General features: G+C 46.5%; 1 protein-coding gene across 2 annotated transcripts in view; it reads left to right on the forward strand.

Moving 5' to 3' along the window:
- The first annotated feature begins 454 nt into the window (after positions 1–454).
- PPM1L (protein phosphatase, Mg2+/Mn2+ dependent 1L) overlaps positions 455–23,668 on the forward strand; it is a 177,833-nt gene continuing 154,619 nt past the window's right edge. The window contains exons 1-2 of one of the 2 annotated variants that reach the window (XM_081008263.1): positions 455–523; positions 1,912–2,662. In XM_081008263.1, coding sequence (XP_080864389.1) covers positions 2,260–2,662 — 403 coding nt within the window. In that variant the 5' untranslated portion in view covers positions 455–523; positions 1,912–2,259. Of the gene's footprint in view, positions 524–1,119; positions 1,277–1,911; positions 2,663–23,668 lie in introns of those variants that run through there. The other variant, XM_081008264.1, reaches the window with a different exon arrangement.

The following is a 23,668-nucleotide window of genomic DNA, read 5'->3' on the forward strand; positions in this document are numbered from 1 at the left end:
TGTGGGTCCCCAGATGATGTTGGACTACAACTCCCATCAACGCCAGCTAGAGCTCCGGGATTATGGGAATTGTAGTTCAACAACATCTGGGGATCCACAGGTTGAGAACCACAGTGGTGGGACTACAGTACCCATCAGTCCTAGCGAGGAAGACTAATATAGGTCTTAAAGTAGGGTTGTATTTTCCCCCCTCCGTTTTATTATTTTATCTTCCTGTAAACCACTACTGATAGTAGTACTAGTTGTTGTTGCTGCTGCTGCTGCTTTTTTTTGTAGGCAAGCGGTGTATAAATAAATAATAATGATGACTTCATTGGTAGAGGGCGCAAGAGAGCACGTCCGCCCTCGAGGACTACAAACCCCAGAATCCCGCGGCGCGGCCTCCCGCCAATCGTACGAGAGCGCTCCTGCGCGAAGGCTCCTGGGATTCGTAGGCAGCGGCGGCCACTAGCCCAGCCCAGTGGGAGGGACAGGCGGCGTTGGCGGCGAGGCTGAGCCAGGTGTCTCGCGGGCGGCCCTGCAGGTGACGGCGGCCGGGGAAGGGGCGGCGGGGCGAGGGGCGAGTGGTATCCGGGAGCGCTGCGGAGGCCTGAGGGAGGCGGCGCGCGAGGGGCGAGCCGGCCGCTTGGCTGCCCGGCCCGGGGATTGCAGCCGGCGCCTCGCTCCCCTCTTCTTGCAGCAAAGCGGGCGGAGAGGCGCGAGGCGGGCTGCTGCCGCCGCCTTTCTCCCTCGGCGAGGTCGGCCGCCTGAGCATGCAAATCTCTGCAGCAGCTCCGGGATGGTACAGTCGGTGGGTGTAAGGGCTGGGGGAAAGGAAGCGCTCCCCTCCTTCCCTCCTCCTCCTCGGGAGTCCGCGCTTCCCCAGGCATGCACCCCTGCGTCCTCGTGGCCTGCAAACTGGAGCCCGTGCCAGAAGCAGAAATAACTCCTCCATAAAAACAGACACCACCCCCAGAAGTTCACCATCATCAGACGGGTTGCAAAGAGAGCGCATGATGCGGGTGATCGATGCCTTTTAGGTTTTGCAAAGGAAAAGGCTGCATGGCAGCTCCCGTGCCGGAGATTTCCTGGGGAGCTGCATTATCTTACCAGGGGTGACCGAGCGGGCCTTGTTTTAAAGCCCTGCTCCTTATTTTTAGGACCCTGCAGTTCTGGGGGCTCACCGTAAGGGCCCTCCTGATTGTGACATTCTGCCTTGTTTTGTTTATTTTACAAGAAACACAACAAAACATCACCCCTGCTTCCTTTTAATAGGACCCAGCTCTGCCCACTGAAGGTGATAATAATATTAATAATATAATAATTCATTCCCTTTTGATTTCTACTACTGCTCCTCTATTCTGCTGCCCTCCTGTAATCCTGTCTTGCTTTCCAATGCAGTCCTCCCCTCCTAAAGCCCACGTGGCCCTTTGTTATTTGTTTCTTTTCATTGTTCCTGGTTTTTCCGTGCGCATTCTCCTTGTGGCGTTTCTTGTTGTTGTTGTTTTTCCTTCAGTACCTTCCAATCTCTCTTTCTCTCTCTCTCTTCTCCCCCGGAGCCTCTGCTAACAACTGTTCTGGGCTGCCGCTGGATAAAAGTGTGCTCTGCCTGGAGTTTGCAGACGGCAAAAGCATGAATTGATTTACTGTCCTACTTCGGAGGCATCTCTGGGCAGCTGGGAGCAAGCGCCCGGGAAACAGCAGCAAGAGGAGGAGCAGGCGGGAGAAGGCAGAAGGGGTCCTTTTGTGTCCTCCCTCGAACATAGGCTGTTTCCTCCTCTCCTCCATCCTGGCTGGAAGAGTTCTTTGCAATAGCACACAGAGGCTGACAGCTCTCTCTTGCTGCTGTTTTTTTTTGGGGTTTTTTTAAGTGCTTGTTTCTCCATCCCCTTCCCCCTTTTTGCTCATGTGTGGATGCTTGTTTTCTTGCAGTTCACCTTCTCCAGAGCCCCGTGCTGGTTGGAAACAGCAGGAGCCAGAAGAGGAGGCAGATCAGCCTGCCCTTGGTTGCACAGAAGTGGTGTGCTGATTTCGTACTACTTGACACCAGAGCTACTCCCAGCCATCTGTGACTTGAGCTGCCTGAAGCAGTGGTACAGGGAGAGGAGGCGGCGGCAGCTTTAGTAGCCGATGATAACCCTGCCCTCAGTGGGTTTGTATTACCGGAGCATGCACTGATTTGCTGCCTTGTCTTTAGACCCATCCCAATCACCGGGGTTTGTGCGGGTGTGCGGTGCATGGTCAGGAGGGAGGGGGGGAAATCCACTGTCTCCGTAATAAATGATAGAGGATACAATGACTTTGCTCTCTCTGCTGGGTCGGATCATGCGTTACTTCTTGCTGAGACCAGAGACCCTCTTCCTGCTATGCATCAGCTTGGCACTGTGGAGCTACTTCTTCCATACGGATGAAGTGAAAACCATCGTCAAGTCCAGCAGGGACGCCGTGAAGATGGTGAAGGGCAAAGTGGCGGAGATCATGCAGAATGACCGGCTCGGCGGATTGGATGTGCTGGATGCCGAGTTCTCCAAGACCTGGGAGTTTAAGAACCACAACGTGGCCGTTTACTCCATCCAAGGCCGGAGAGACCACATGGAGGACAGGTTCGAAGTAATCACTGACCTGGTGAACAAGACCCATCCTTCCATATTTGGGATATTTGATGGGCACGGAGGCGAGGCAAGTCTTGGGCTGTTCATTTTGAGGGTTTGGGATTTGCTGCCATTTCCTATTTATTGCAACTCTTTGACTTAAACTAGTAGCAAAGTTGTTGTTTTACGGTCATTCACACCTCCGGTTTGGGTAGAAGCCATTTAAAGGGTACAGTAGGACAAAAGCCTAGTCTTCCATTCTTTCCTTTTAAAAAATACCTTGCACTTTGAGCATCCTAGCAGCGATGACTGTGATCACAAACTTGCTCTGTTAAAGCTCTTCTAAACAAGCTATGAGGCTTCACATGCTGCTGCCAGCTGAGTAAAGTCAGCAGATGCTGTAATGGTTGGTTTAAAGGGAAAGTTTATTGAAAGAGGGGGTGTTTTTTATTGTAGGAAAGAAAGGAGCTAGCAGGAGATCCCTAATGTCCTCAGTTGGGGAACAGAACTGAAAAACTTTCTTTCTTCTAGCCGACCCAAGGAATTAACCTCATGCCACTGCCTTTATTATTATTATTATTATTTCTGGCCATAGAAGTTTGTTCTTTGTTTACACCGCGTTCTGTAGCCTTGCCGAGACAGGCTGTTTGTCTTGGACAACAGTGCAAATACCATGTGTCGCTCCCTTCCTCTTTGCAAGGGATGCCTGGAAAGGTTGCTGTAGCTTTTTTACATTGCAGGGTGCGCGGGTGGGCTTGGGGAGTGGCAGAATCGGCTAGTGACACCCTAGCTGCAGACCTATTATCTGTGTCGGGTTAATCAGCGATGAAATACAGAGAGGTTTCTCCTCCCTTTTCTTTTGCTTGTATGCTAAGAGTGGCTGGGGGAAGTGACAGGGTGCTGGGGGAGGAATCTTGCTGGGGTGTTAAATGAAATACTTGGTGCACCACCCGAAGTGCTTTGCTTGTGTTTGTTTTTATTCTGCCTCTGTTGTGCTATGATCTGAGGGTCTTCGGGTTTCCTACAGCTGTTCTGGCAAGTCAGACTTGCCGGGAAAGCTGTGACAGCGATCTGGCACAAATCGAGGTCCCCAAGGGTAGCAGCTGTTCTTATAACTCCTGATAGGCTGCACCTCTTGCGCTCCTTCTGTGCACTCACCACATTTGGGGGGGGGGGGCTCTAACAGCCCCAGCCTAAGCATATGTTCTTCCTCGGAAGTAAGGCTCATTTGCACCCAGTAAGTGGGCATAGATCTGCAGCCCAATCTCCAGGGATAGCAGGGTGTAGGCTATCCCTATGACTGGGGCTTTGTTTTAGGAACAACCACTGTGGGTTTAGGAATCAACTAAATTTCAGATTAGTTATTTGTTGAAGTCTTTTATTACTGATACCTTGTAATGGATGTTGATGTTTGGTTAAGATAAACATTTTTATTTTGTTTTTCAAAGAAGGGAAGCAAATGCTTGTGTGTTTGTGTGATTGTATGCTGCCTGGAGTCCCAAATTCTTCCCTACAGGCCACCTTACAAAAATCAGGAGCTGTGCAAGAACATAGTAGCATTTTTCTGTGGTTCCCCACTCATTTTGATGGATTCTTTTCTCAGGAGAAATACCTGATGGATTGTGCCACTCTTTAAAAAGTAGAAGCATTTCGAGCTAAGTATAAACTTTTATAGCCCAGAGCCCTTTGAAAACCATCTCTTCTCTATCCCAACTCATCCCCCAAAAAACCCCTTGCGTTGAAATTTGGTAGCTTTATGTACGTTAGTTAAATCCAGATTTGTGGCAGAAATATAGCTTGGCAAAACCTTTCTTCCTAACCAGTTTAGAATATTATTTCTTTCCACCACCACCCCGGCAAAAAAAAATTCTAGCTAAGCCATGTCTGGTGCACTGAGTTCTTTTTACAGTAGGCTTTCCATCATGCTTTTAGAACAGAATGCTAGCATTGAACTTTTTGCTCAGGGTGTAATAATGAGTCTTCTTTTGTTGTATCAGATGGTATTTCACTTATAGGAGTAAATTGAATTAGTATATTTGACCTCAGATGCCATTATTTTAAAATTTAGGTATTTGTGATTGCATGAAGAGCAGTGATGTTAAAATATATGGGTCGTGCATAGTCCTTGTTTGTTATTGTAGGAAGCTAATTATACGGAACAAAACCCTTTTTTGCCCTTATAGGTCACACAATGTGGGGGACCAGTGACTGCTAGCTATGATGGCTGTACCACCTCCAGGAGCAGCTTGAGGCAGCTTGTCTCTGAAAACCAGTTGCTGGAGAACCACAGCAGGAGAGGACTGTCTCTTGCATTGGGGGTGGGAGTTACCTATAGGTATCTGTTTAGCCATTGTGGGACACAGGGTACTGCATTAGATAGACTTTTTGTTGTGATCCAGCCAGACTCTCCTTAACGTTCTTTTGCTGCTTCTTAACTCCTCCATTCTACTCGGAATCAAGTTGATTGAAGAGCAAAAAAGCATATGAAAGTTTCCATCCTTTTAACACATACTTTTGGACAAAAGCATATTGTCTCCTAATCTGGAGTGCTTGAGCTTAGGTGTTAGTCAAAGGATGCAGTCACGGAACTGGAATTTCTTGAAATGGGTTACCACTAAGCTCCTTGTGGGTGGAGGGTGGAGCCTCAAGACTGGGAAGATGTTGGGGAGTATTTCAGCTGACTGTCTGTGATGTAGTGGGGAAGTAACAGAGCTGGAAAACAAGGCAATCTGAATTTATTCTGGCTAAATGGAGAGATTGGCTCATGCAATCAGGTATTGGGTTCCTGTCTTCTAGATGTCAGTGCACATTACACAAATCTGCCCCTCTAAAGATGAAATGGCCAAAAATGTTTTACCTATGAACAATCCCCCCGGATATAAGGCAAAATGTTTTGCAAATGAAATATCCAGAATTGGAGGAGCACTGGGTCTTTAGGTAATACAGCAGTAATAAAAGTTAATCTGCAGAGAAACTATTTGGTGGAATTCTGTGATGGCATCATAGCTGTGGAACTCCCTAAGGAAGTTCCATTTTGCTTCCTCCATGGCTTTTCAGCAGGAAACCAAAGCAGTCCGCTTCAGGGGGTCTTTGGGGGGGGGTTTGCCTTGATTAGCTCCTTTTCTTGATTCTGCTGCTCTGTTCCATACTTATGCATTTCCAGTATGTTTTCGTATTAATTTATATTGTGTCTAATATGCCTTGTTAGCTGCATTGGAAACTTGGTTGAAAGATAGGTTACAGTTGCCTTTTAATCAGCGAAGTGTTAGAAGTGGATGATGTTACTCTGTAGCAGCTGGTTATCTGCTCAGAATGCATTTAAGCTTTCCATGATCTTTTAGCACCCCCAGTCCTTTGTTTGTCCTCGCCTTCTTCCTCTGTATAGTATTGCACACTTGTTGTTAACAGGCCTCATTGAAAATGACAGTGTTAAATGTGTGTTTTTATGGGTGGACCCGGGGAAATAAATAGCTGATAGGATGGCTGAGCTAGGGGGCAGCTGTGAGGTTGGGTTTTTTTTAAAAGTGTGGTAACCATTTGCTCTTGATTTCATCACAGACAAGTGGCCAGATGGTGATATTCCACTTCCTAACTCGCTGTTTACAGCCAGTGTGCGTATCACTACCGTGCAAAATTTTGGCCTCCTCAATATGAGGGTCATAACATTTGAAGCAGCCATTAAAAAAAGCAGCTCCCAGTACATTTCCGAGCACAATTCAAAGTGTTGGTGCTGACCTTTAAAGCCCTAAATGAAAACAGTCCAGTATACCTGAAGGAGCGTCTCCACCCCCATCGTTCTGCCCGGAGGGCCTTCTGGCGGTTCCCTCGCTGAAAGCAGCTAAGTTACAGGGAACCAGGCAGAGGGCCTTCTTGGTAGTGGCGCCTGCCCTGTGGAACACCCTCCCACCAGATGTCAAAGAGAAAAACAACTACCAGACTTTTAGAAGACATCCGAAGGTAGCCCTCTTTAGGGAAACTTTTAATGTTTGAAACACTATTGTATTTTAATATTTTGTTGGAAGCCGCCCAGAGTAGCTGGGGAAACCCAGCCAGATGGGCGGGGTATAAATAATTTTTTAAAATTATTATTATTATTATTATTATTATTATTAAAAAAGGGTTAGAAAATGTGTTCTGGTCTTTGCATTTTTTCTGCTATGTGTACACAGGCTTGTTGCTGTGTTAAAAACTTATGCCAATTTGAACAAAGCACAGAATTGTAGCAGGGGCTTTTTAGGTGTACCACATTGTGCCTGATGCAGGAAATTGAGATAAAGCCAGTGTGGTATAGTGGTTAGAGTGTTGGACTATGACCCCAGGAGCCCAGGGTTCGAATCCCATTCAGCCATGGAGCTCACAGCTCACCTCGGGCCCCTTGCCATTTCTCAGCCTAGCTTACCTCAGAGCATTGTTGTGAGGATAAAATTGGGGGAAGGTAAACTTTGTACACCAACTTGAGCTCCTTGGAGGAAAAGGTGGGATATAAATGCTATAATAAATAAATAAATAAATAAATAACAAAGTGTACACCCAGCAGATGGTTGTCAAACCTCCGTGGGACCCTTTCAGTTTTGCCTTTAACAGTATAGTAGCAGTAAATGCCATTTGGCTCTGTCCTGTGCTCTTTGTTGTTGTTGAGTCGTTTAGTCGTGTCCGACTCTTCGTGACCCCATGGACCAGAGCACGCCAGGCACTCCTGTCTTCCACTGCCTCCCACAGTTTGGTCAAACTCATGTTGGTAGCTTCAAGAACACCGTCCAACCATTTGCCTTGTAGATTTATGAACATATGATTTATATATATGTGAGACCTTAGAATTCCTATAACAAGGGGATGAACTCTCTCTATATATATTGTATCCGCTTTCTGTTGTTGTTTTTAATCTGCTACCTTCTAAAACCATTTTATTACAGAGTAAAGTAGGATTTTGATAACAAAAGTTTTTATTTTTGGAGCTGTTTGTGAAGCCCCTCTCGGTCTCTTTTAAAGTAATTTTGCTAAATACGTAACCAGAGTCCCTCTTTTCAAATTAAAAAAAAAAAGGTTAAATAGCTCATCATTCTTATACGAACAAAGTGTCTGCTCTTCTTTGTAAGTGAGGTAGACATAAGTGGTTTTCCTGTCTTGGGTTCCCACCCACAAAGGAAACAAATTTTGCATAAAAGCAAATAAGTGGTGTTATTGGAGCAGGATGTACCTGGTACATGCGACTGACATTTTTAATCGTTCAATTTGTGTGAGAGTTACTTCTATCAACACAGGCTTTCTTTATTCAAATGGTTTGGGAAAGAAACAGCATAATGGATTCTTTTACAAAAGAGGGAATATTTTTAGTTGTCTTTTCCCTCATTTTTTTTCAATGGCATTTTTGTGTACCTTCTGAATGCCTGAATAGAAAAATGCATGAAATGGGACTTAATAACTATTCAAGTAGCATAGCTTAATATACACTCAGAACTGTATTTTCTTAGGTCCTTGTAAGTGGCTACTCTTGCTAGTTTTCCCTTGACTTCAAAGGACAAGTAATGACAGCGTGGGTCTCTGATTTACTTGTGTAAAGATTTGTTTGGAAAGACAAATTTGCTCTTGTGGGGGGGGGGAGTGCTTTGATGCTGGAAGTGCCTTGATCACGTCTGCCTTGCTGATTAGCCGAGCTTGTTCAGTTTTAGGCCCCCAGGACAGAAAGTCACCAACCAATTAAGAGTACTTGCTGGTACTCAATGTTAAATATAGTATCAGTGGGGAGATGGAACATAGGAACTGGTCTTACACATAGCTAGAACTTTGGTCCATCTAGCTCAGCAATGTCTGCATTGAGTTGTCGGTCCTGAATGGGGTAACTGTGCCCCTAAAGGTCTAGGTGCTCAGCCTGGGGCCAGGTTAATTCTGTGTCCAGGGCAGCTGTCTACCAGCTCCATCCGATATTCCGGCTGAGATCCTACCTGTCTGTGCAGAGCCCCAATGCGCTCTACATGGGGCTACCTTTTAAGGGGACTCGGAAACTACAACTAATCCAGAATGTGGCTGGTAGAATGGTGAGTGGGAGCGGCTGCCAGAACCATATCACACCAGATTAACATTGGCTCCCAGTATGTTTCCAAGCACAATTCAGAGTGTTTCAAAACCCTAAATGACCTCAGCCCTGTGTACATGAAGGAACATCTCCACCCCTGTCGCTCAGCCTGGACTCTGAGATACAGCTCCAATAATAATAAAATAATAATAATTTAGGGACCCAGGTGGCGCTGTGGTCTAAACCACTGAGCCTCTTGGGCTTGCAGATCAGAAGGTCGGTGGTTTGAATCCCCGCAACGGGGTGAGCTCCCCTTGCTTGGTCCCAGCTCCTGCCAACCTAGCAGTTCGAAAGCACGCCAAAAGTGCAAGTAGATAAATAGGTACCACTCTGGCGGGAAGGTAAACAGCGTTTCCATGCGCTGATGTGGTTTCGGTGCTCCGTTGCGCCAGAAGTGGCTTAGTCATGCTGGCCACATGACCCAGAAAAAACTGTCTGTGGACAAACGGCGACTCCCTCATCCTGTAAAGCTTGATGAGCGCCGCAACCCCAGAGCCGTATGCTACTGGACTTAACTGTCAGGGGTCCTTTACCTTTACCTTTTTAATACTAATTTATTATTTATATCCCGCCCATCTGGCTGGGTTTCCCCAGCCACTCTGGGCAGCTTCCAACAAAATATTAAAATACAGTAGTCGTTCAGATATTAAAAGCTTCCCTAAACAGGGCTGCCTTCAGATGTCTTCTAAAAGCCTGGTAGTGGCTTTTTCCTTTGACATCTGGTGGGAGGGCGTTCCACAGGGTGGGTGCCACTACCGAGAAGGCCCTCTGCCTGGTTCCCTGTAACTTCGCTTCTCACAGTGAGGGAACCTCCAGAAGGCTCTCGGTGCAGAATGAAGCTCCAAGGGCCTCCTGGCAGTTCCCTCATTGTGAGAAGTAAAGTTACAGGGAACCAGGTGGAGGGCCTTCCCAGCAGTTGTTTCTCACCCCCAGCCCACCCTGGTGGAATGTCCTTCCGTCAGACGACAATCAGATAAACAACTACAGAACTTTCCAAAGACATCTGAAGGCATCCCTGTATTGAGAAGGTTTTTAATGTTTGATGTTTAATGTTTGCTGTGGGGCAACCCAGTCAGATGGTTGACATGTAAATAATAAAATTATTGTCATCTTCTCCAATGCTTTGGTGTTCACGTGTTCCAATAGCTGCTGCATCCATCACCCCCCATTCTACCTTTCTAATCCCTTCTACATACCTGTTGAAAAGGTATCAGCAAAATATATTCTACTGTTTGTGGTTGCCATAAATCAGGGATGAGTAAATGTGGCCCTTGGTCTAACTTCATATGAGTGTGCTTCAAATGTGTCTTGAAGGTATATTGTGTACACAGCCTAGGTTGTATTGGGAATTTCCCCTACCTGGCAGTCAGAGCAGACACTACTGAACTATACGGACTGACAGTAGGTTTCAGGCAGAATAAGTTGTGGCTGGGGAAAGGAGTTTGCTATGTAGTGCACTGAAATAGTGAAAGGCTTTGTTTTTGCCTGATAACCTTTAAAATAAACAGCCAAACCTCAAATTCAAACAAGATTTCATGGACATTAGTGATGCTTCCCATTTATAGAACTTTCCTCCAGCCTTGCATTTGCCTTAGGACTGGAGCAAATATTTATGCTGTTACTATTATGCTTATATTAAAAAAAAAAATCTGTCTCAGTTGCTGACATCTATGCTAGGGGCTGAAAAGCAAACATGGGTCAATTTAATTGATGGACTAAATGTTTAAAGGTTGAATTACAAATCAGAATTTGAGTGTACATTCTCTATCCCCTGCATAGTGTAAATCAGACCAGGTATAATTTAGGGACTTTTTTTAAAAAAGACTAGTCCTGCACATAGATAGGAACATAAGAAGTGTCTATTGGATCAGTCCTGTGGCTCATCTAGTCCAACATCCTGTTCTCACTGTGGCCAACCAGATGCCCATGGGAAGCCTGAGTACAGCAGTGGTCTCTCTCCTCCTGTGGTTTCCAGCAGCTGGTCTTCAGAAATAATGCTGCCTCCAACCGTAAAGGCAGAGTATAGCTTGCTAGTGAGGCAGAGCTGCGGCTTCCTATGTGAGACTCAGTCCAATAGTTAACTCCTGCTAAAGCAACATCTGAGCTCGGTTCTCATGCAGTACAGCAGGGGTCAGCAACCTGCGGCCCATGGGCCACAAGCAGCCCACGGGGGTTGTTTAAATGGCCCCGAACCAAGCCGCCTGCTCGGCAACGCCCCGCGGCACAGCGCGGAGCAGGGACTCACTTCCGTGGTGCCGGAAATTGTGTCTGCGCATGTGCAGACGCCAGAAATCGCGTCTGCACAGACGCGATCCAGCCCACGGAGCGATCTCCGCGGGAGTGAACTGGCCCAGGCGAGGTAAACCTTGCCGACCCCTTCAGTACAGTATTCAACCTGATGCCTGATTGGAGCTGTCCATGGTACCTTCATCTTGCCTCACCTCTGCTGAGATTAGCGCTTCCATTGAAATAGTTTTGTAAAATTAGATCCTGGGACCATCTAATGAAACTGATTGTCAGGAGATGCAGGACAAGCAACAGGAAGCACTATATATATATATATACACACACACACATACACACACATATACATATACATACACATACACACAGCACGTAATTGATAGAATCTGCTGTCATAAGATGTAGTTGTGCACTACATTAGGGAAAATTGCTTTGCAGAACTGCAAATTACTGGAGGAAAATATCAGCAATGATTAGCCATTATGCTTATATGCAATCTCCGGTTTCAGATTACTGATTTTTTGTGCGCTATTTGTGGGCTTCCTAGAGGTTTCTAGTTGGCCAGCGTGGGAAATGGGATGCTGGACTAGATTGATGCTTGGTCTGATCATTCGGGGGATCTTCTGAATGGACTGATCTAGAGTTGGTATAAAGGAGTTCTGTGGGAGGACTAAAGTAATTCTTGCATAGTTTAGAACAAGATGCTTCTCATGATTCTAATAAGCATCTTGGTCACCTGGCAAAAAATGCATAGTCACTAGATGACTTGAGAGTTTCTTCCCTTCTCTTTTCATGCACAGGCCAGCCCAGCAGATTTTAGTAATGGGCGCTTAGGGGCTGGACTGTTATACAAGCCATAAAATACTCTAATTGAAAATTCATTGTTTCGCTGAAAATTCATTCCAAGAAAGACAGCTCAAGGATATGGAGAGTGGCGAGGTGGGACAAAGCTGTCAACTTTGGAGTAGTGGGACTCAAGGCTGATTGGATGATGAGATAAGATGGGGCGGGGAAGAGAGGAGCAGGGTGCATCATTCTTCTTGGTGGGAACTTTTAATGAACTTTAGGAAGAGAAGTGGGTGGCAGCATACAGCACCCATCAGGCCGCTGATGCTACAAATTGATTATGATGCTGAAACATTGCTGGCTCTCATCATCTCCGACCTTGTCTGATTCACAGCTGTGTGAGCAGCTGACGATCTTCAACCAGACAATCAAACTACGTGTTTTAACTGCTAAGCCACAGCACAATTATCCTCTGCACATCATACAGGAAACCTCAAGGCTCCCTGGGAGAAATGCACATTTATTTTCATTTATTCCAGCCTTGCAGGGTTCTCCCCCCCCCCGCCCCTCATCCTTTGCACATTTTCGAGTCATCATAAATATTGGCAAATCCTTTCTTCCCTACCCCACTCTCCCCTCCCTTTTTCGGCAATCGCCTTTGGGGGTAAACATTAATTATATTATACTTCCATTTTTAATAGCGGGGACTGGCGTGGAGACTGGGTTCTTTCAGCCAATAAAATATCCTCTAGTAAATCTTTACTTTTCCCATTCCCTGGTAGTTATAAAAGTGCTCCAGGGCACCCAGCGTTTCTTCTGATAAGGGGAAGTGCAAACCTTACAACGTATTTCTCAGCACCGCTGCAGCTCTTGCGTTAAGGGGGAGAAGATAAACTTTTAAAATGAGTGTTTTGCCATGTGCAGGTTGTCCAGCTAGATAATTTGAATCTGAAATATGTTTCCTGTCCCCACCACCACCAATACTTTTCAGAGGTAGTGGCTTGGTCTTAAAACATTAACAAAGGCTTCTGTGTATTGGTGGCAAAAACCTGTTCCTAAAAGAAGCGTCTTCAGCCACAGATAAACTGAGCATGGATGAGTCTCTTTCACATGCCACAAACCTAAACATCTTAAGGTTGGATGCAGTAGACTTGTGTTTCCAAATGCGTTTCATAAAGCTGTACTTGTTGGCGATATGCAGTTGGGCAGAGCTCCCTGCTGAATGTACACAATGTGGCAGAGCCAAAATTTACCTTTGTGTGACGAGTGAAAGGATGTTCTGTGTCAGGCCCCAAATATGGGAATTGGCTCCTGTATTTGCTTATTTAAGGTATTTTTACCTCACCCCTCAAGTCATGTTCCCAAAATGGCTGAAAAAGGCACTACACCAGAGGCAGTTAGTTAGTATAAGGGCCGCATTGCCTTCTGGGAAAACCCGTGAGGGCCACATCCCAGATGTGGGCACAGCCACAAGCAAAAGTGAGCAGAGCAACGAATTAAAACTTCACCTTTGCACAGTTGGCAAATTGCTACATGCACTCATCCCTCTCAGTCATCCATCCCCAATCAAAACAAGCAAGAGGCATTGTCAGAGTTCAAGGACACCCTCCAGCCAGGCAAAAACACTTGGGTTGTGAGCCATACCGATGAGGGCTGTGGCCTAGGGAGAGTTCTGAGGCCCAGACAGGCCTGGTAGGCCACATTCCCTGCCCCCACCCCTACCTTTGGTTCCCCACCCCTGCTGTACAGAGAGACACCTCTGAATGGGCCAAAGTTCTTGAAAGTAGCCAAACTCATGGATTGGCTTGTCCATCTAATCTTGATGGCTACAGGCACTTCTGTGGAGATTTTCTGGGTAGGTAGGACAATGTACACAATCCTTGTTTTTGCCATAACAAACTGAACTTCGTCCTGGAACTCCCTTACCCCAAAAGTTGCATTCCTGAATGTGAAGTAAGTTTCACAGGGCGCCAAGGGGCAAGCCCTGCCCTGAGACAAGCTACTACTTTCTAGAAAAATGACCTCTGACTGGACTCTTACCATTTTCTTCTTTGTTTCTAGGCTTACGTTGAATTTGCGCTTAAAAGGGGTTATTTGAGGGCTAAGGAACCTTTAGGTTCCTTAAAACTGTCGGGAATACAGCTCAGCTTACACTGCCCTTTTTATTTTTTATTTTTACTGTAAAATACGTTCTGCAGAACTTACTAGCGCCATGCTCCTCCTTGTTAAAAAGCCTTTCGTTGCTTATAAGAGAGGGGCAAGTTTTCTCCCACACCAGGCCTGCCTCTCTACTTGCAGCTGTGCTGGGCCTGTATTTCCGCTGCCAATCTCTCCGCGCAGCTTCTGCCTTGAAGGGACCTTTGGAGTACCTTCTCCAGCTTCCCCCCAAGAGCTGAATAATTTGAAGGATTTCACAGTTGCTCCCTGCAGCTGACGGACAGGGCTGCTGGCATGGGCCTGTGCGCATCTCGACTTGGAGTTTGGCTCGATCGTTTCGTGTTTGTTGGTTGTCCATCTGCCTCTTCTGCGGGGCCAGTGCTCTGGGCAAGCAATCGGTTTGTCTTATGTAAGCTAACACAGGCCTGCTTTTAAGCTTATGAGGATTTGCCTGGGGCCAGGCCGTTAGTCTCCCCTAGCTCAGGGTTTTCTCCTCTTGGCTGGCACTGTGTTGAGGTTGAGGTACAGACGGCTGTCAGAGGTGAGCCAGGGAGTCAGAGCCAAGAGACCAAGCCAGGAACCGGAGGCGAGGAACACTCAGAAACGCACATGAGAGCCAGGAAGATCTTGTTGCTCAGGCAAAGCTACAGCCTGCCCAAACAGAGGAGGCCTCTTACAGCCTGTCCCGTCCAGGAGGACCCTGTGGCAATCCTGGCAGGTGAAAGATTTTCCATGCCTCCATTTCCATGCCACAGCTACATACAGAATCAAATGTTTCTGCCTCTAGGCCCTCCAGCTCCTGATAAGGTGCATTGTCATGGCGGAGAGAGATATTTTTCCACCCTGGTTACCTAAGATCCTTTAATTAGAGAGGCCCATGGATTAAATATGGGGTGTAAGAACAGAAGCCCTGCAAGTAGGAGAGGCACTTGCGGAATTTTCTGCCTCATGTGCCAAAATGAGTTGGCCAGCCTTGGATAAGAACATAAGAATAGCCCTGCAGAGTCAGACCGAAGGCTCCATCCAGTTTGGCATCATGTTTTCACAGGGGCCAGCCAGATGCCTGTGGGAAGCCAGCAAGCAGGGCCATCTATATATGCTGTGTTGCTAAGATATGATCCGTCTTGAAGTGTTTGGGGACTCTGCCTCCTCCTCCCTCCTCCCTGCTTTGCTGTCTTCTGGTTCCATAGTTCCTGCAAAGAGCCTCCCTACCTGGAGACACCAGGAGTTGAACCCAGAGCTTTCTGCATTCAAAGCAGGGGCTCCCCCATTAATCTGCAGTACTTTCCCTGGACACCTTGGGCGTTTCCCATTCGCTTTGTTTTAGGATCTTGGCAAACTAAAAAAACAGCCCTCAGCCTTACTTAAAACCAAGAGAGGCTTTGAGAGCCCTTACCAGTAGTAGCAGAGGACTGTGGTCACCAGAATTCTGTTCCAGACGCTTGTCATTTTTTTAATGTTTGTTTAAGTACTGAGATGTGTAACAACTGGCAACAAAAATACAGTGGTACCTTGGGTTAAGAAAGCAACAAAAATACAGTGGTACCTTGGGTTAAGAACTTAATTCGTTCTGGAGGTCTGTTCTTAACCTGAAACTGTTCTTAATCTGAAGCACCACTTTAGCTAATGGGGCCTCGCGCTGCCACTGCACAATTTCTGTTCTCATCCTGAAGCAATGTTCTTAACCCAAGGTACTATTTCTGGGTTAGCGGAGTCTGTAACCTGAAGCGTCTGTAACCCGAGGTACCACTGTATTCACAATTATCTTTTGAAGTCATGTTACAACTTTGAAGTCATGTTACAACTTTTTAGCACCCCTAATTTTAGGAATATGAAAGTTGAAAAATTCAGCATGCTACCATGCTTTTTTATAAACTGAATGATAGGTCTAGTAGAAATATGGTTTCTCTTTCTGATGAGCCTAAATCTGAAATGTCACCAAAGGCTGTAATCTGAGCTGTGTGCTCTTCCCCTTGCTAAGTGAGTGGCCAAGAGGAGCTAATGATCCTTAGACAATCTAATTGGTATAGTTGTCCTCGGTTTCGGTGGCTCAGGTTGCAGGCTTATGTGACATCCCTGTTCATGGATGTGGGAGAGCTTGCTGTGATCATCCCAGCAGAGGACAGGGAAATTTTCCCAAAGAAAGGGGAAACAGAGAAGTACCGTATTGGCCCAAATATAAGACGCACCCGCAAATAAGCCACACCTTTAAAATTCTAGGCTTATATGTGTGTGTGGCCTGCACTACCGCCCTGAAAGGGAGGGCAGGGGGGCGGCCGGTGCTCGGTTCTGAGCGCACTGCGCACCTGCCTCCTGACAATACCGCCTCCCAGCACTCCTAGCACTGCCTCCCCAAGCTGACACCGGGGGAGGCTTGGGAGTGGTGGGCAGGCTGCGTGCCATTGCCCCGCGCTCTGGGCTGCTTCCTAGAGGTGGGGGGAGCCACACCACTTTGCCGGTGGCATAAGGTCACGAATACAAACCACACTTTAACTTTTCACTGTCAGAATTTTGGGCTTATATTCGAGCCAATACGGTAAGTTTCACAAAACAAAACCAAGCTGAGATCTCCTGTGTCAAAACAGAAGTGAAGGCTCCAGTGTAATGCCTTAAATCAGCCTTTCCCCAACCTGGGGCCAAAGAAATGATGTTGGATCTATGACTCCCATTAGCCCCATGCAGCATGACCAATGATCAGGGAGGATGAAAATTGTACTCCAAAACACCTGGAGGGCACCAAGTTGGGGAAGGCAACTTGTGTGCAAAGAAATACTAGTAGTTAGATGGTTGCTTGAGCATCTGTTTTGGGGAGTTGAACTAGCTTGGACCACTTGCAGGCAAGGCCTTAAAAGCTCTTTTCGAACTGGGTTTTCCCAGTGTGGGAAGATCTTTTTCGCTTTCAGACTTGCTCACTGGCCTCTGGGATGCTCTCACAGGAGCTCCACGAGATCTTATGAGAACCTCCCAAAGCTCAGTAAGCCGGTCTGGACCTTAAAAGCGCTCCGCCTTGCTTGGAAGCTAAGGATGGTCACGCAAGGATATTTTTGCATATCCACAATTTATCAGTAGGAGTAAGGTAAAGGTACCCCTGCCCGTACGGGCCAGTCTTGACAGACTCTAGGGTTGTGCGCTCATCTCACTCTAGAGGCCAGGAGCCAGCGCTGTCCGCAGACACTTCCGGGTCACGTGGCCAGCGTGACGAAGCTGCTCCGGCAAACCGGCACCAGAGCAGCACATGGAACGCTGTTTACCTTCCCGCTATAAAGCGGTCCCTATTTATCTACTTGCACCTGGGGGTGCTTTCGAACTGCTAGGTTGGCCGGCGCTGGGACCGAGCAATGGGAGCGCACCCCGCCGCGGGGGTTCGAACCGCCAACCATGCGATCGGCAAGTCCTAGGCGCTGAGGTTTTACCCACAGCGCCACCCACGTCCCTATCATCAGTAGAAGTAGTCATTGCTAAAAATGCCTGGAATGTGGTGCCTTAGATCAACGAATGCATAGGCTTCGCAAGGTTTTCAGATTTCTTCGGTCAATTGCCTATGAACCGCTGCTGAATATCAAGCTAGTTATGTAACTGTCAGTATTTTGCAGCCTGTTAGTGAGAAGTCAGTAAGATCACAGGCTAACTCTCTTGCCACCAGCATGTGTTTTGGGCTCTTGCAAATGTCTCATGGTGCATTCTCCGTTATGAAAGCAGATACAGTTTTAGAGCCATCAGGTAAGTAGCAAAAATCAAGACGAGAGCCGGACAGTGTTAATTAGTGTTGTCATGAAGTGTATCCCAGTTTCAATAATATAAAAGTTTTATCGGCACCGAATCAGTTGCATGCTAATTGCAATTCACCTTGACATTGATAGTGCATTTAATGTTGGTAGAGAGCCCAACCGCTTTCTACTGTATGAATACTTAATCATGAGATGACTGCTTTGTATAGAACCTTGAAGCTTAAATGGCTATTGGCTACCATTTACTTAAGTAGGTCTTACAAGAACAAATCTTTGCACAATAGGGTCAGGTTTCGAAGGCTTGGGAAGTTAGCTGCTTTTTTCCATTACATCCTTGTAATGGCATAAGAGTTAAGTTATAAAGATCTACATAGCCAACGTTCCACAGCTAGCTGAGGATTTGTGCATGCATTACATAGTATTACCCTTTGGTAGCGAAGCAAACGTGTAAGTCAGGGGTAGTCAACGTGGTTCCCTCCAGATGTTGGACTCCATCTCCCATCAGCCTCAGCTGTCATTTCCAATGGTCAGAGACGATGGGAGCTGTAGTTCATCAACATGTGGAGGGCATGGTTTTGCTCACTTCTGCTCTAAGGTAAAAATGAATGTGCCAAGGAGTAGCTTTGACCTACTCCTAGTATAGGAGAGAGAGAGATCATCCAAGAGGAAATCCCATAAGAATATGGTGTGTACATGTCATCATTTGGAAGTGTAGCTTTTCCCCATTATCATACCCAAGCACAAAAATCAGTGTTCAGTAAACCACTGATGAGATGATAAAAGGTAAAGGTAAAGGGACCCCTGACCATTAGGTCCAGTCGTGACCGACTCTGGGGTTGCGACGCTCATCTCGCTTTATTGGCCGAGGGAGCCGGCGTTTGTCTGCAGACAGCTTCCAGGTCATGTGGCCAGCATGACAAAGCCACTTCTGGAGAACCAGAGCAGCACATGGAAACGCCGTTTACCTTCCCGCTGGAGCGGTACCTATTTATCTACTTGCACTTTGTGCTTTCGAACTGCTAGGTTGGCAGGAGCTGGGACCTAACAACGGGAGCTCATGTTAGCATTAGCATATTAAGTGTGCGTAATATGTGGAACAGAAATCTGATAATGTGGGATCTTGGACCTAGTAGCTTTCAGCTCTTACCTGTAATCCTATAGAGGTGTCAAAACAACCCAGGAAACACAGTTGCGGATGGGACCAGGGGTCTGTGTGCTGGCCCTACCCCTACCTACTTATAACTTTTATGTGCTGTGGTGGTCTTACCTGCCTCACCTCTCACCTTGCCGAATTGAGCTGGTTGGACTGAAGGGATATTCCAATCTTCCCTGCTATGGGGAATCCCATGGGATCAGGAATTCTAAGGGCCCTCGGCTTAATGCATATAGAATCCTCAGTACAGACAGGGTGGTCACATGGGATCAGTTAGGCTGGGGGTGGGACACACTGCCCCTAGGCAGTTTGCAACCTTGTGTATTCTTTTGAACGCCAGAAGAGGGTTTAGCAGCACGCCAGTTCTTCTGTCGACACATTTTTCATAGTCGCTAGCAACAGCATACAACCTTTCAATTTAACGATGATAGCTCGCCACCCACAAACTAGCAGATACCTTTGCACTAGTGGAAATGAAAGATATGTTGGGATCAAGCGTCTGCTGTGATCATCTGAAGCCCCATCGCTGTTGAGAGAAGGATAAGCAAAGTCTGCGATTGGTATGTCTGCAGGAGATGGCTGCCAGTGATTCCAAATGGATTTGTAATGTCACTATCGTACAACAATGAGAGAAATCAAAGGAGGCATGTGCTTTGAAAAGCAAAGAAATGTTCAGGTTTTGATGTAATGCTACCTCTTGTGGCTTGCTAACCGTTTTGTTTGTGGTCCTGATCACATTTCCATAGGTTTGCTGTTATAAATTCACACATTGTGGATCTGTTGCTCTCTTGGCTTCCTCTAATGCATGCAAGGGGGTTCTTTTTAAAGACCATCAATATATACTCCCCCCAAACCTGTATCACTGGACCCCTGAGCAATTTCTGCCCTCCCCGACTTTCACTTTTCTGATCCTTTTTGTTATAATTTATACCTGCCACAAGTGTGCCTCTTCAGAGAGAATGGTAATCAAGTAATGCACCTATTACTTTTATTTATTGAAAAAAAAGCTTACAACCTTTTGCCTGAGCCTCTGGGCACATTTACATAATGAAATGGTTATCGTGGGGCGACCGGGATGCTTGCTGAATGCATAAGCATGTTCCACTTAAGAAAATGACAAAAGACGTTGTCCTCAAAACAGTCGCGGGAGGGTGCTTTAGGATACGGCTTGAAACAAAAGGCAGAAGGTGTCTGTGAGCTTTAGAGCATTGCACTGGACCAAGCAGTGCAACATGGGTGGAGAACCTCATGCCTAGGGGTCAAATGCAGCCCTCCTATTCGGCCCTTGTGATTTGCCCCAGGCCACAGCCCTTGCTGACCCTACAACACACCCTTAATGGACACATTTGCCTGATAATGACTCTTGCTTGTCTGGATGGAGGATAGAAAATCCTCTGTGTCTCTCTGTGTGTAGAAACTAGCCTACTGAACAAAGACAAAATTTAACCCACCCAGTTTTGCTTCTAGCTCCTCCCACCACTGGCATGTGGTATTCAGGAGGTTACCAAGAAGGGAACGGGGTCCCCTTCCTCTACAATTCTCAGTGTGGGATGCAGATGACATCTAGTTGCACCTGATTATGTTCTCCCTGGCCAATAATGGCCAATAATGTTCAGTCCTTTCCTGGAAGAAACCAGTAGTGAAGACTGCAAATGTTAGTTGCATTTTCATTTATTTATGCATTCAGTGTTTCTACCACCCTTTTATCAGAAGGTCCAAGGGTGGAGTACAACATTAAAAGCACATTGCAGAGCATCAGTGAGTTAAAAATAAATAAATGACAGAATGGCCTTCATAGTAAAATCATCATCATAATAACAGCCTACTTCCCTGCACTTTCATAGCAATAGGCCTAGGTAAATAGGAATGCTTTTGCCTGGTGTCTAAAGAGATGTAGTGACGGTGCCAGGCGAGTCTCTCTGGGGAGAGCATTCCACAATCTGGGAGCCACCACAGAAAAGGCCCGTTCTTGTGTTGCCACCCTCCAAAACTCTCCTGGATGGGGGGCATAGAGAAGGCTCTCAGATGACAAGTGCAGGGTCCGGGTTGATTCATACGGGGAGAGGTGATCCTTAAGGCCTTGAGGTCCTAATCGATATTAGATTAGAGTCTTCCTCAACCAGGTGCCCTCTAGATGTTGTGGCCTGTATCTCCTGTCAGCCCCAGCCAGCATGGCTGGTGGTCAGTGGTGATGGGGTTGTATTGCAAAATATCTGGAGGTATCTGGTTGAGGAAGCCTGCTCTACATGCACACGTTGTCAGGGCTGGCGCTTTGGAGGCAAGCAAGTGTGTGGCTGGTAGAGGTTCAGTCTTGCTGTCGTCAGTTCCTAGCCATCTGGCTTAGGTGGAGAAGCCAAGCCAACACCAGAAGCTCGATAAGGGCATTGGATCCTGCTTGGCTGAATGCTATAGGATGCCCCTTGGCCATCTGCACTCAGGAAGTCTACAGCTCATTCTCCCATGGTCATGCATTTGCTCCTGCTTCAAAGACAGGGAATAAATACACCATCCTCTGAAGAACTTGCCTGTTGTGCATGAGTCACTTTTCTGGGCTTCAGTCTTTTCAGTCAGGCAACCTGCATCCAGGTTAGCAACATGCAGAAAGGAAGGGTGGACTCGTCCTGAGGCTAGCTGGTTCTTATTCTCGCATGCTGTAAAAGTTCAACCTTGCGAGTGAAGAAGGGTCACGGCTCTCCAGCGATTGATGGAACGGATGTCACTCAGTGGTAGGGTGCATGCTTTGCATGCAAGAGATTCCAGGATTCAATCCCTGAGTTTTCCTGGGAAACGCTCTCATGTCTGATTCTCGGCATCTCTCCAAGGTTTCAGTGTAGAGCTAAACGGACCTACAGTCTGACTTTGATTGAGGAAGATTTCTCCATTACTGAAGCTTGAGCTCTCTGAGGCTCGGTGGTGAGGAATGTGTGTGTCACACTGCCCTCACAAGCTTGGTACAGGGTGCTCTAGACTCCAGGGAGACATGATTGTGCCTTGGCTTGCTAGATAATATGGCCTCCTGTGACCCTGTTTAACAGCGGTAGCCAGCCAAATACAACCTGAGCTTTAACAAGTCATTCTATTTATTTCTTGATCAGATGAAATCTTGGCTGGTTGCCTGTGCAACAAGCTGGATCTGGGATGTCTGCAGCTCTGTTAACCTTGCTTAATCTCTCATCTTGCTTCTGTTGCTTAGCCTCATGTGGATGATGGCTTGGATCTTGCATCTTCCCAAGCCTGGCCCTTATTCCAGATCCTCTGCAGATTCATCATCCCTTACTCTCGTTTCTTGCAAATGAGCTGACAGGGCAGGCATGCCATTTTTGCCAGTCATTTTGGGATGTACTCTGCGTGGGAGGGGGAAGTTCCCTTTGAACAGTGTTTGCAACTTTTTTGTGGAGGAAGAGATGCCTTGACAACAGCAACTTTTAAAAGGGCCTTTTCTGTAGTGGCTCCCCATTTGTGGAATGCTCTCCCCAGAAAGGCTTGCCTGGTGCCATCATTACATGTCTTTAGGCACAAGGTGAAAACATTCCTCTTTATCCAGGCATCCGGCCATTAAACAATCTTTGACTTTTAAATGGGGGAGGGACTATTATTGGTTTTTTGTGATTGTTTCATTGTCTTTTATTCTAATGCTATGTAAAATATGTTTTTAATGTTGTACATCTCCCTGGGGACTTTGAATAAAGGGCAGTATATAAATTGAATAAATAATAAAAAAAGAAAAGAATTCTGTATCTAGAGCAGGAGTGGGGAATCTCAGGCCTGGGTGTCAAATGTGGCCCTCAAGTCGTTTTGGAGTGACCCTCACTGACCCTGCTTTGCAAACCCTGAACATTCACTGACTTGAATGTGTCTTTGAACTCCTAACAATGCCCCTTTTTTGGATGAAATCCTCCATGGATGGAGGATACAGAGAGGGGTGCAAGTAGCAACTAGCCCACTATACAAAGATATACTTTGAAGCCATGGCCCCACCACTTTTTTCTCTGGCTCCGCCCCACCACTGCTATATGGCCCTCATAAGGATGCCCAGAAGAGAATGTGGCCCTTGGGCTGGAAATTCATTCATTCATTCATGTCATATATATATACCACCTTTTTCTTCCAAGGAGCTCAAGGTCCTCCTCCCCCCCCCCCATTTCACCCTCACAACAACCCTGTGAAGTAGGTTAGACTAAGAGATTATGACTGGCCCAAGATCACCCAGTGAGCTTCATGGTTGAGAGGGGATTCAAACCCATGGTTGAGAGGGGATTCTCCCAGGTCATAGTCCAACACTCTAACCATTGTGCCATGCAGGCTCTGCCCTGATCTAGAGAGTAGCAAAAACTGCTAGCACTCCCCCACCCCCTCTCTCTATTCCAATTAACTTTTTAGGAGATCGCATTCTTATTATTTGTGGAAGTCTGCATTGTTGAAAAGCTGAGTGGAGTTTTTCAGGGCTTATTGCTAACCTTTACTCATCTATTTATCTTTCTCCCTGTAGTGCTCTCAAATTAATCCCCCCCTTTGTTTATTTGTTTGTTGGACAGTTTGTTATTTCAGTTTGCCCAGGATCTTGATTTTAATGCATTTCCCAACCTCCCCATAGACCGCTCACTTATTTTGCCCCCAGAGACCTTCAAACCCAATGTTTGTTTTGGCCTTTCTTGGTCCAATCAAAGCTTGGTGCTGCAATCAAATTGGTCCCCGAGGTGCCACGGCATCATTCTGTGTGTTCTGCTGATTAATACAACTGCAACCCTGGAATCTTCCCTGCCTCTTCAATAGGTCATTTCTAGGAACAGTTTGTGCCTTAGCCTGAAATTATTTTATCTGGAATCAACCCCACTTATTTCAACAAAGGTATTTAGGACTTCGTCCTTATGACATATCCCAACATTTGGTGATCTAGCTCTGGAGCACCTAGAATTGGAGTGCAGAAAGCTTTGTCCTCTGTACCACACGAGAAACC

This window comes from Podarcis pityusensis (genome assembly GCF_964106645.2).
Source record: "Podarcis pityusensis genome assembly, chromosome: 5".
Lineage (NCBI taxonomy): Eukaryota > Metazoa > Chordata > Lepidosauria > Squamata > Lacertidae > Podarcis > Podarcis pityusensis.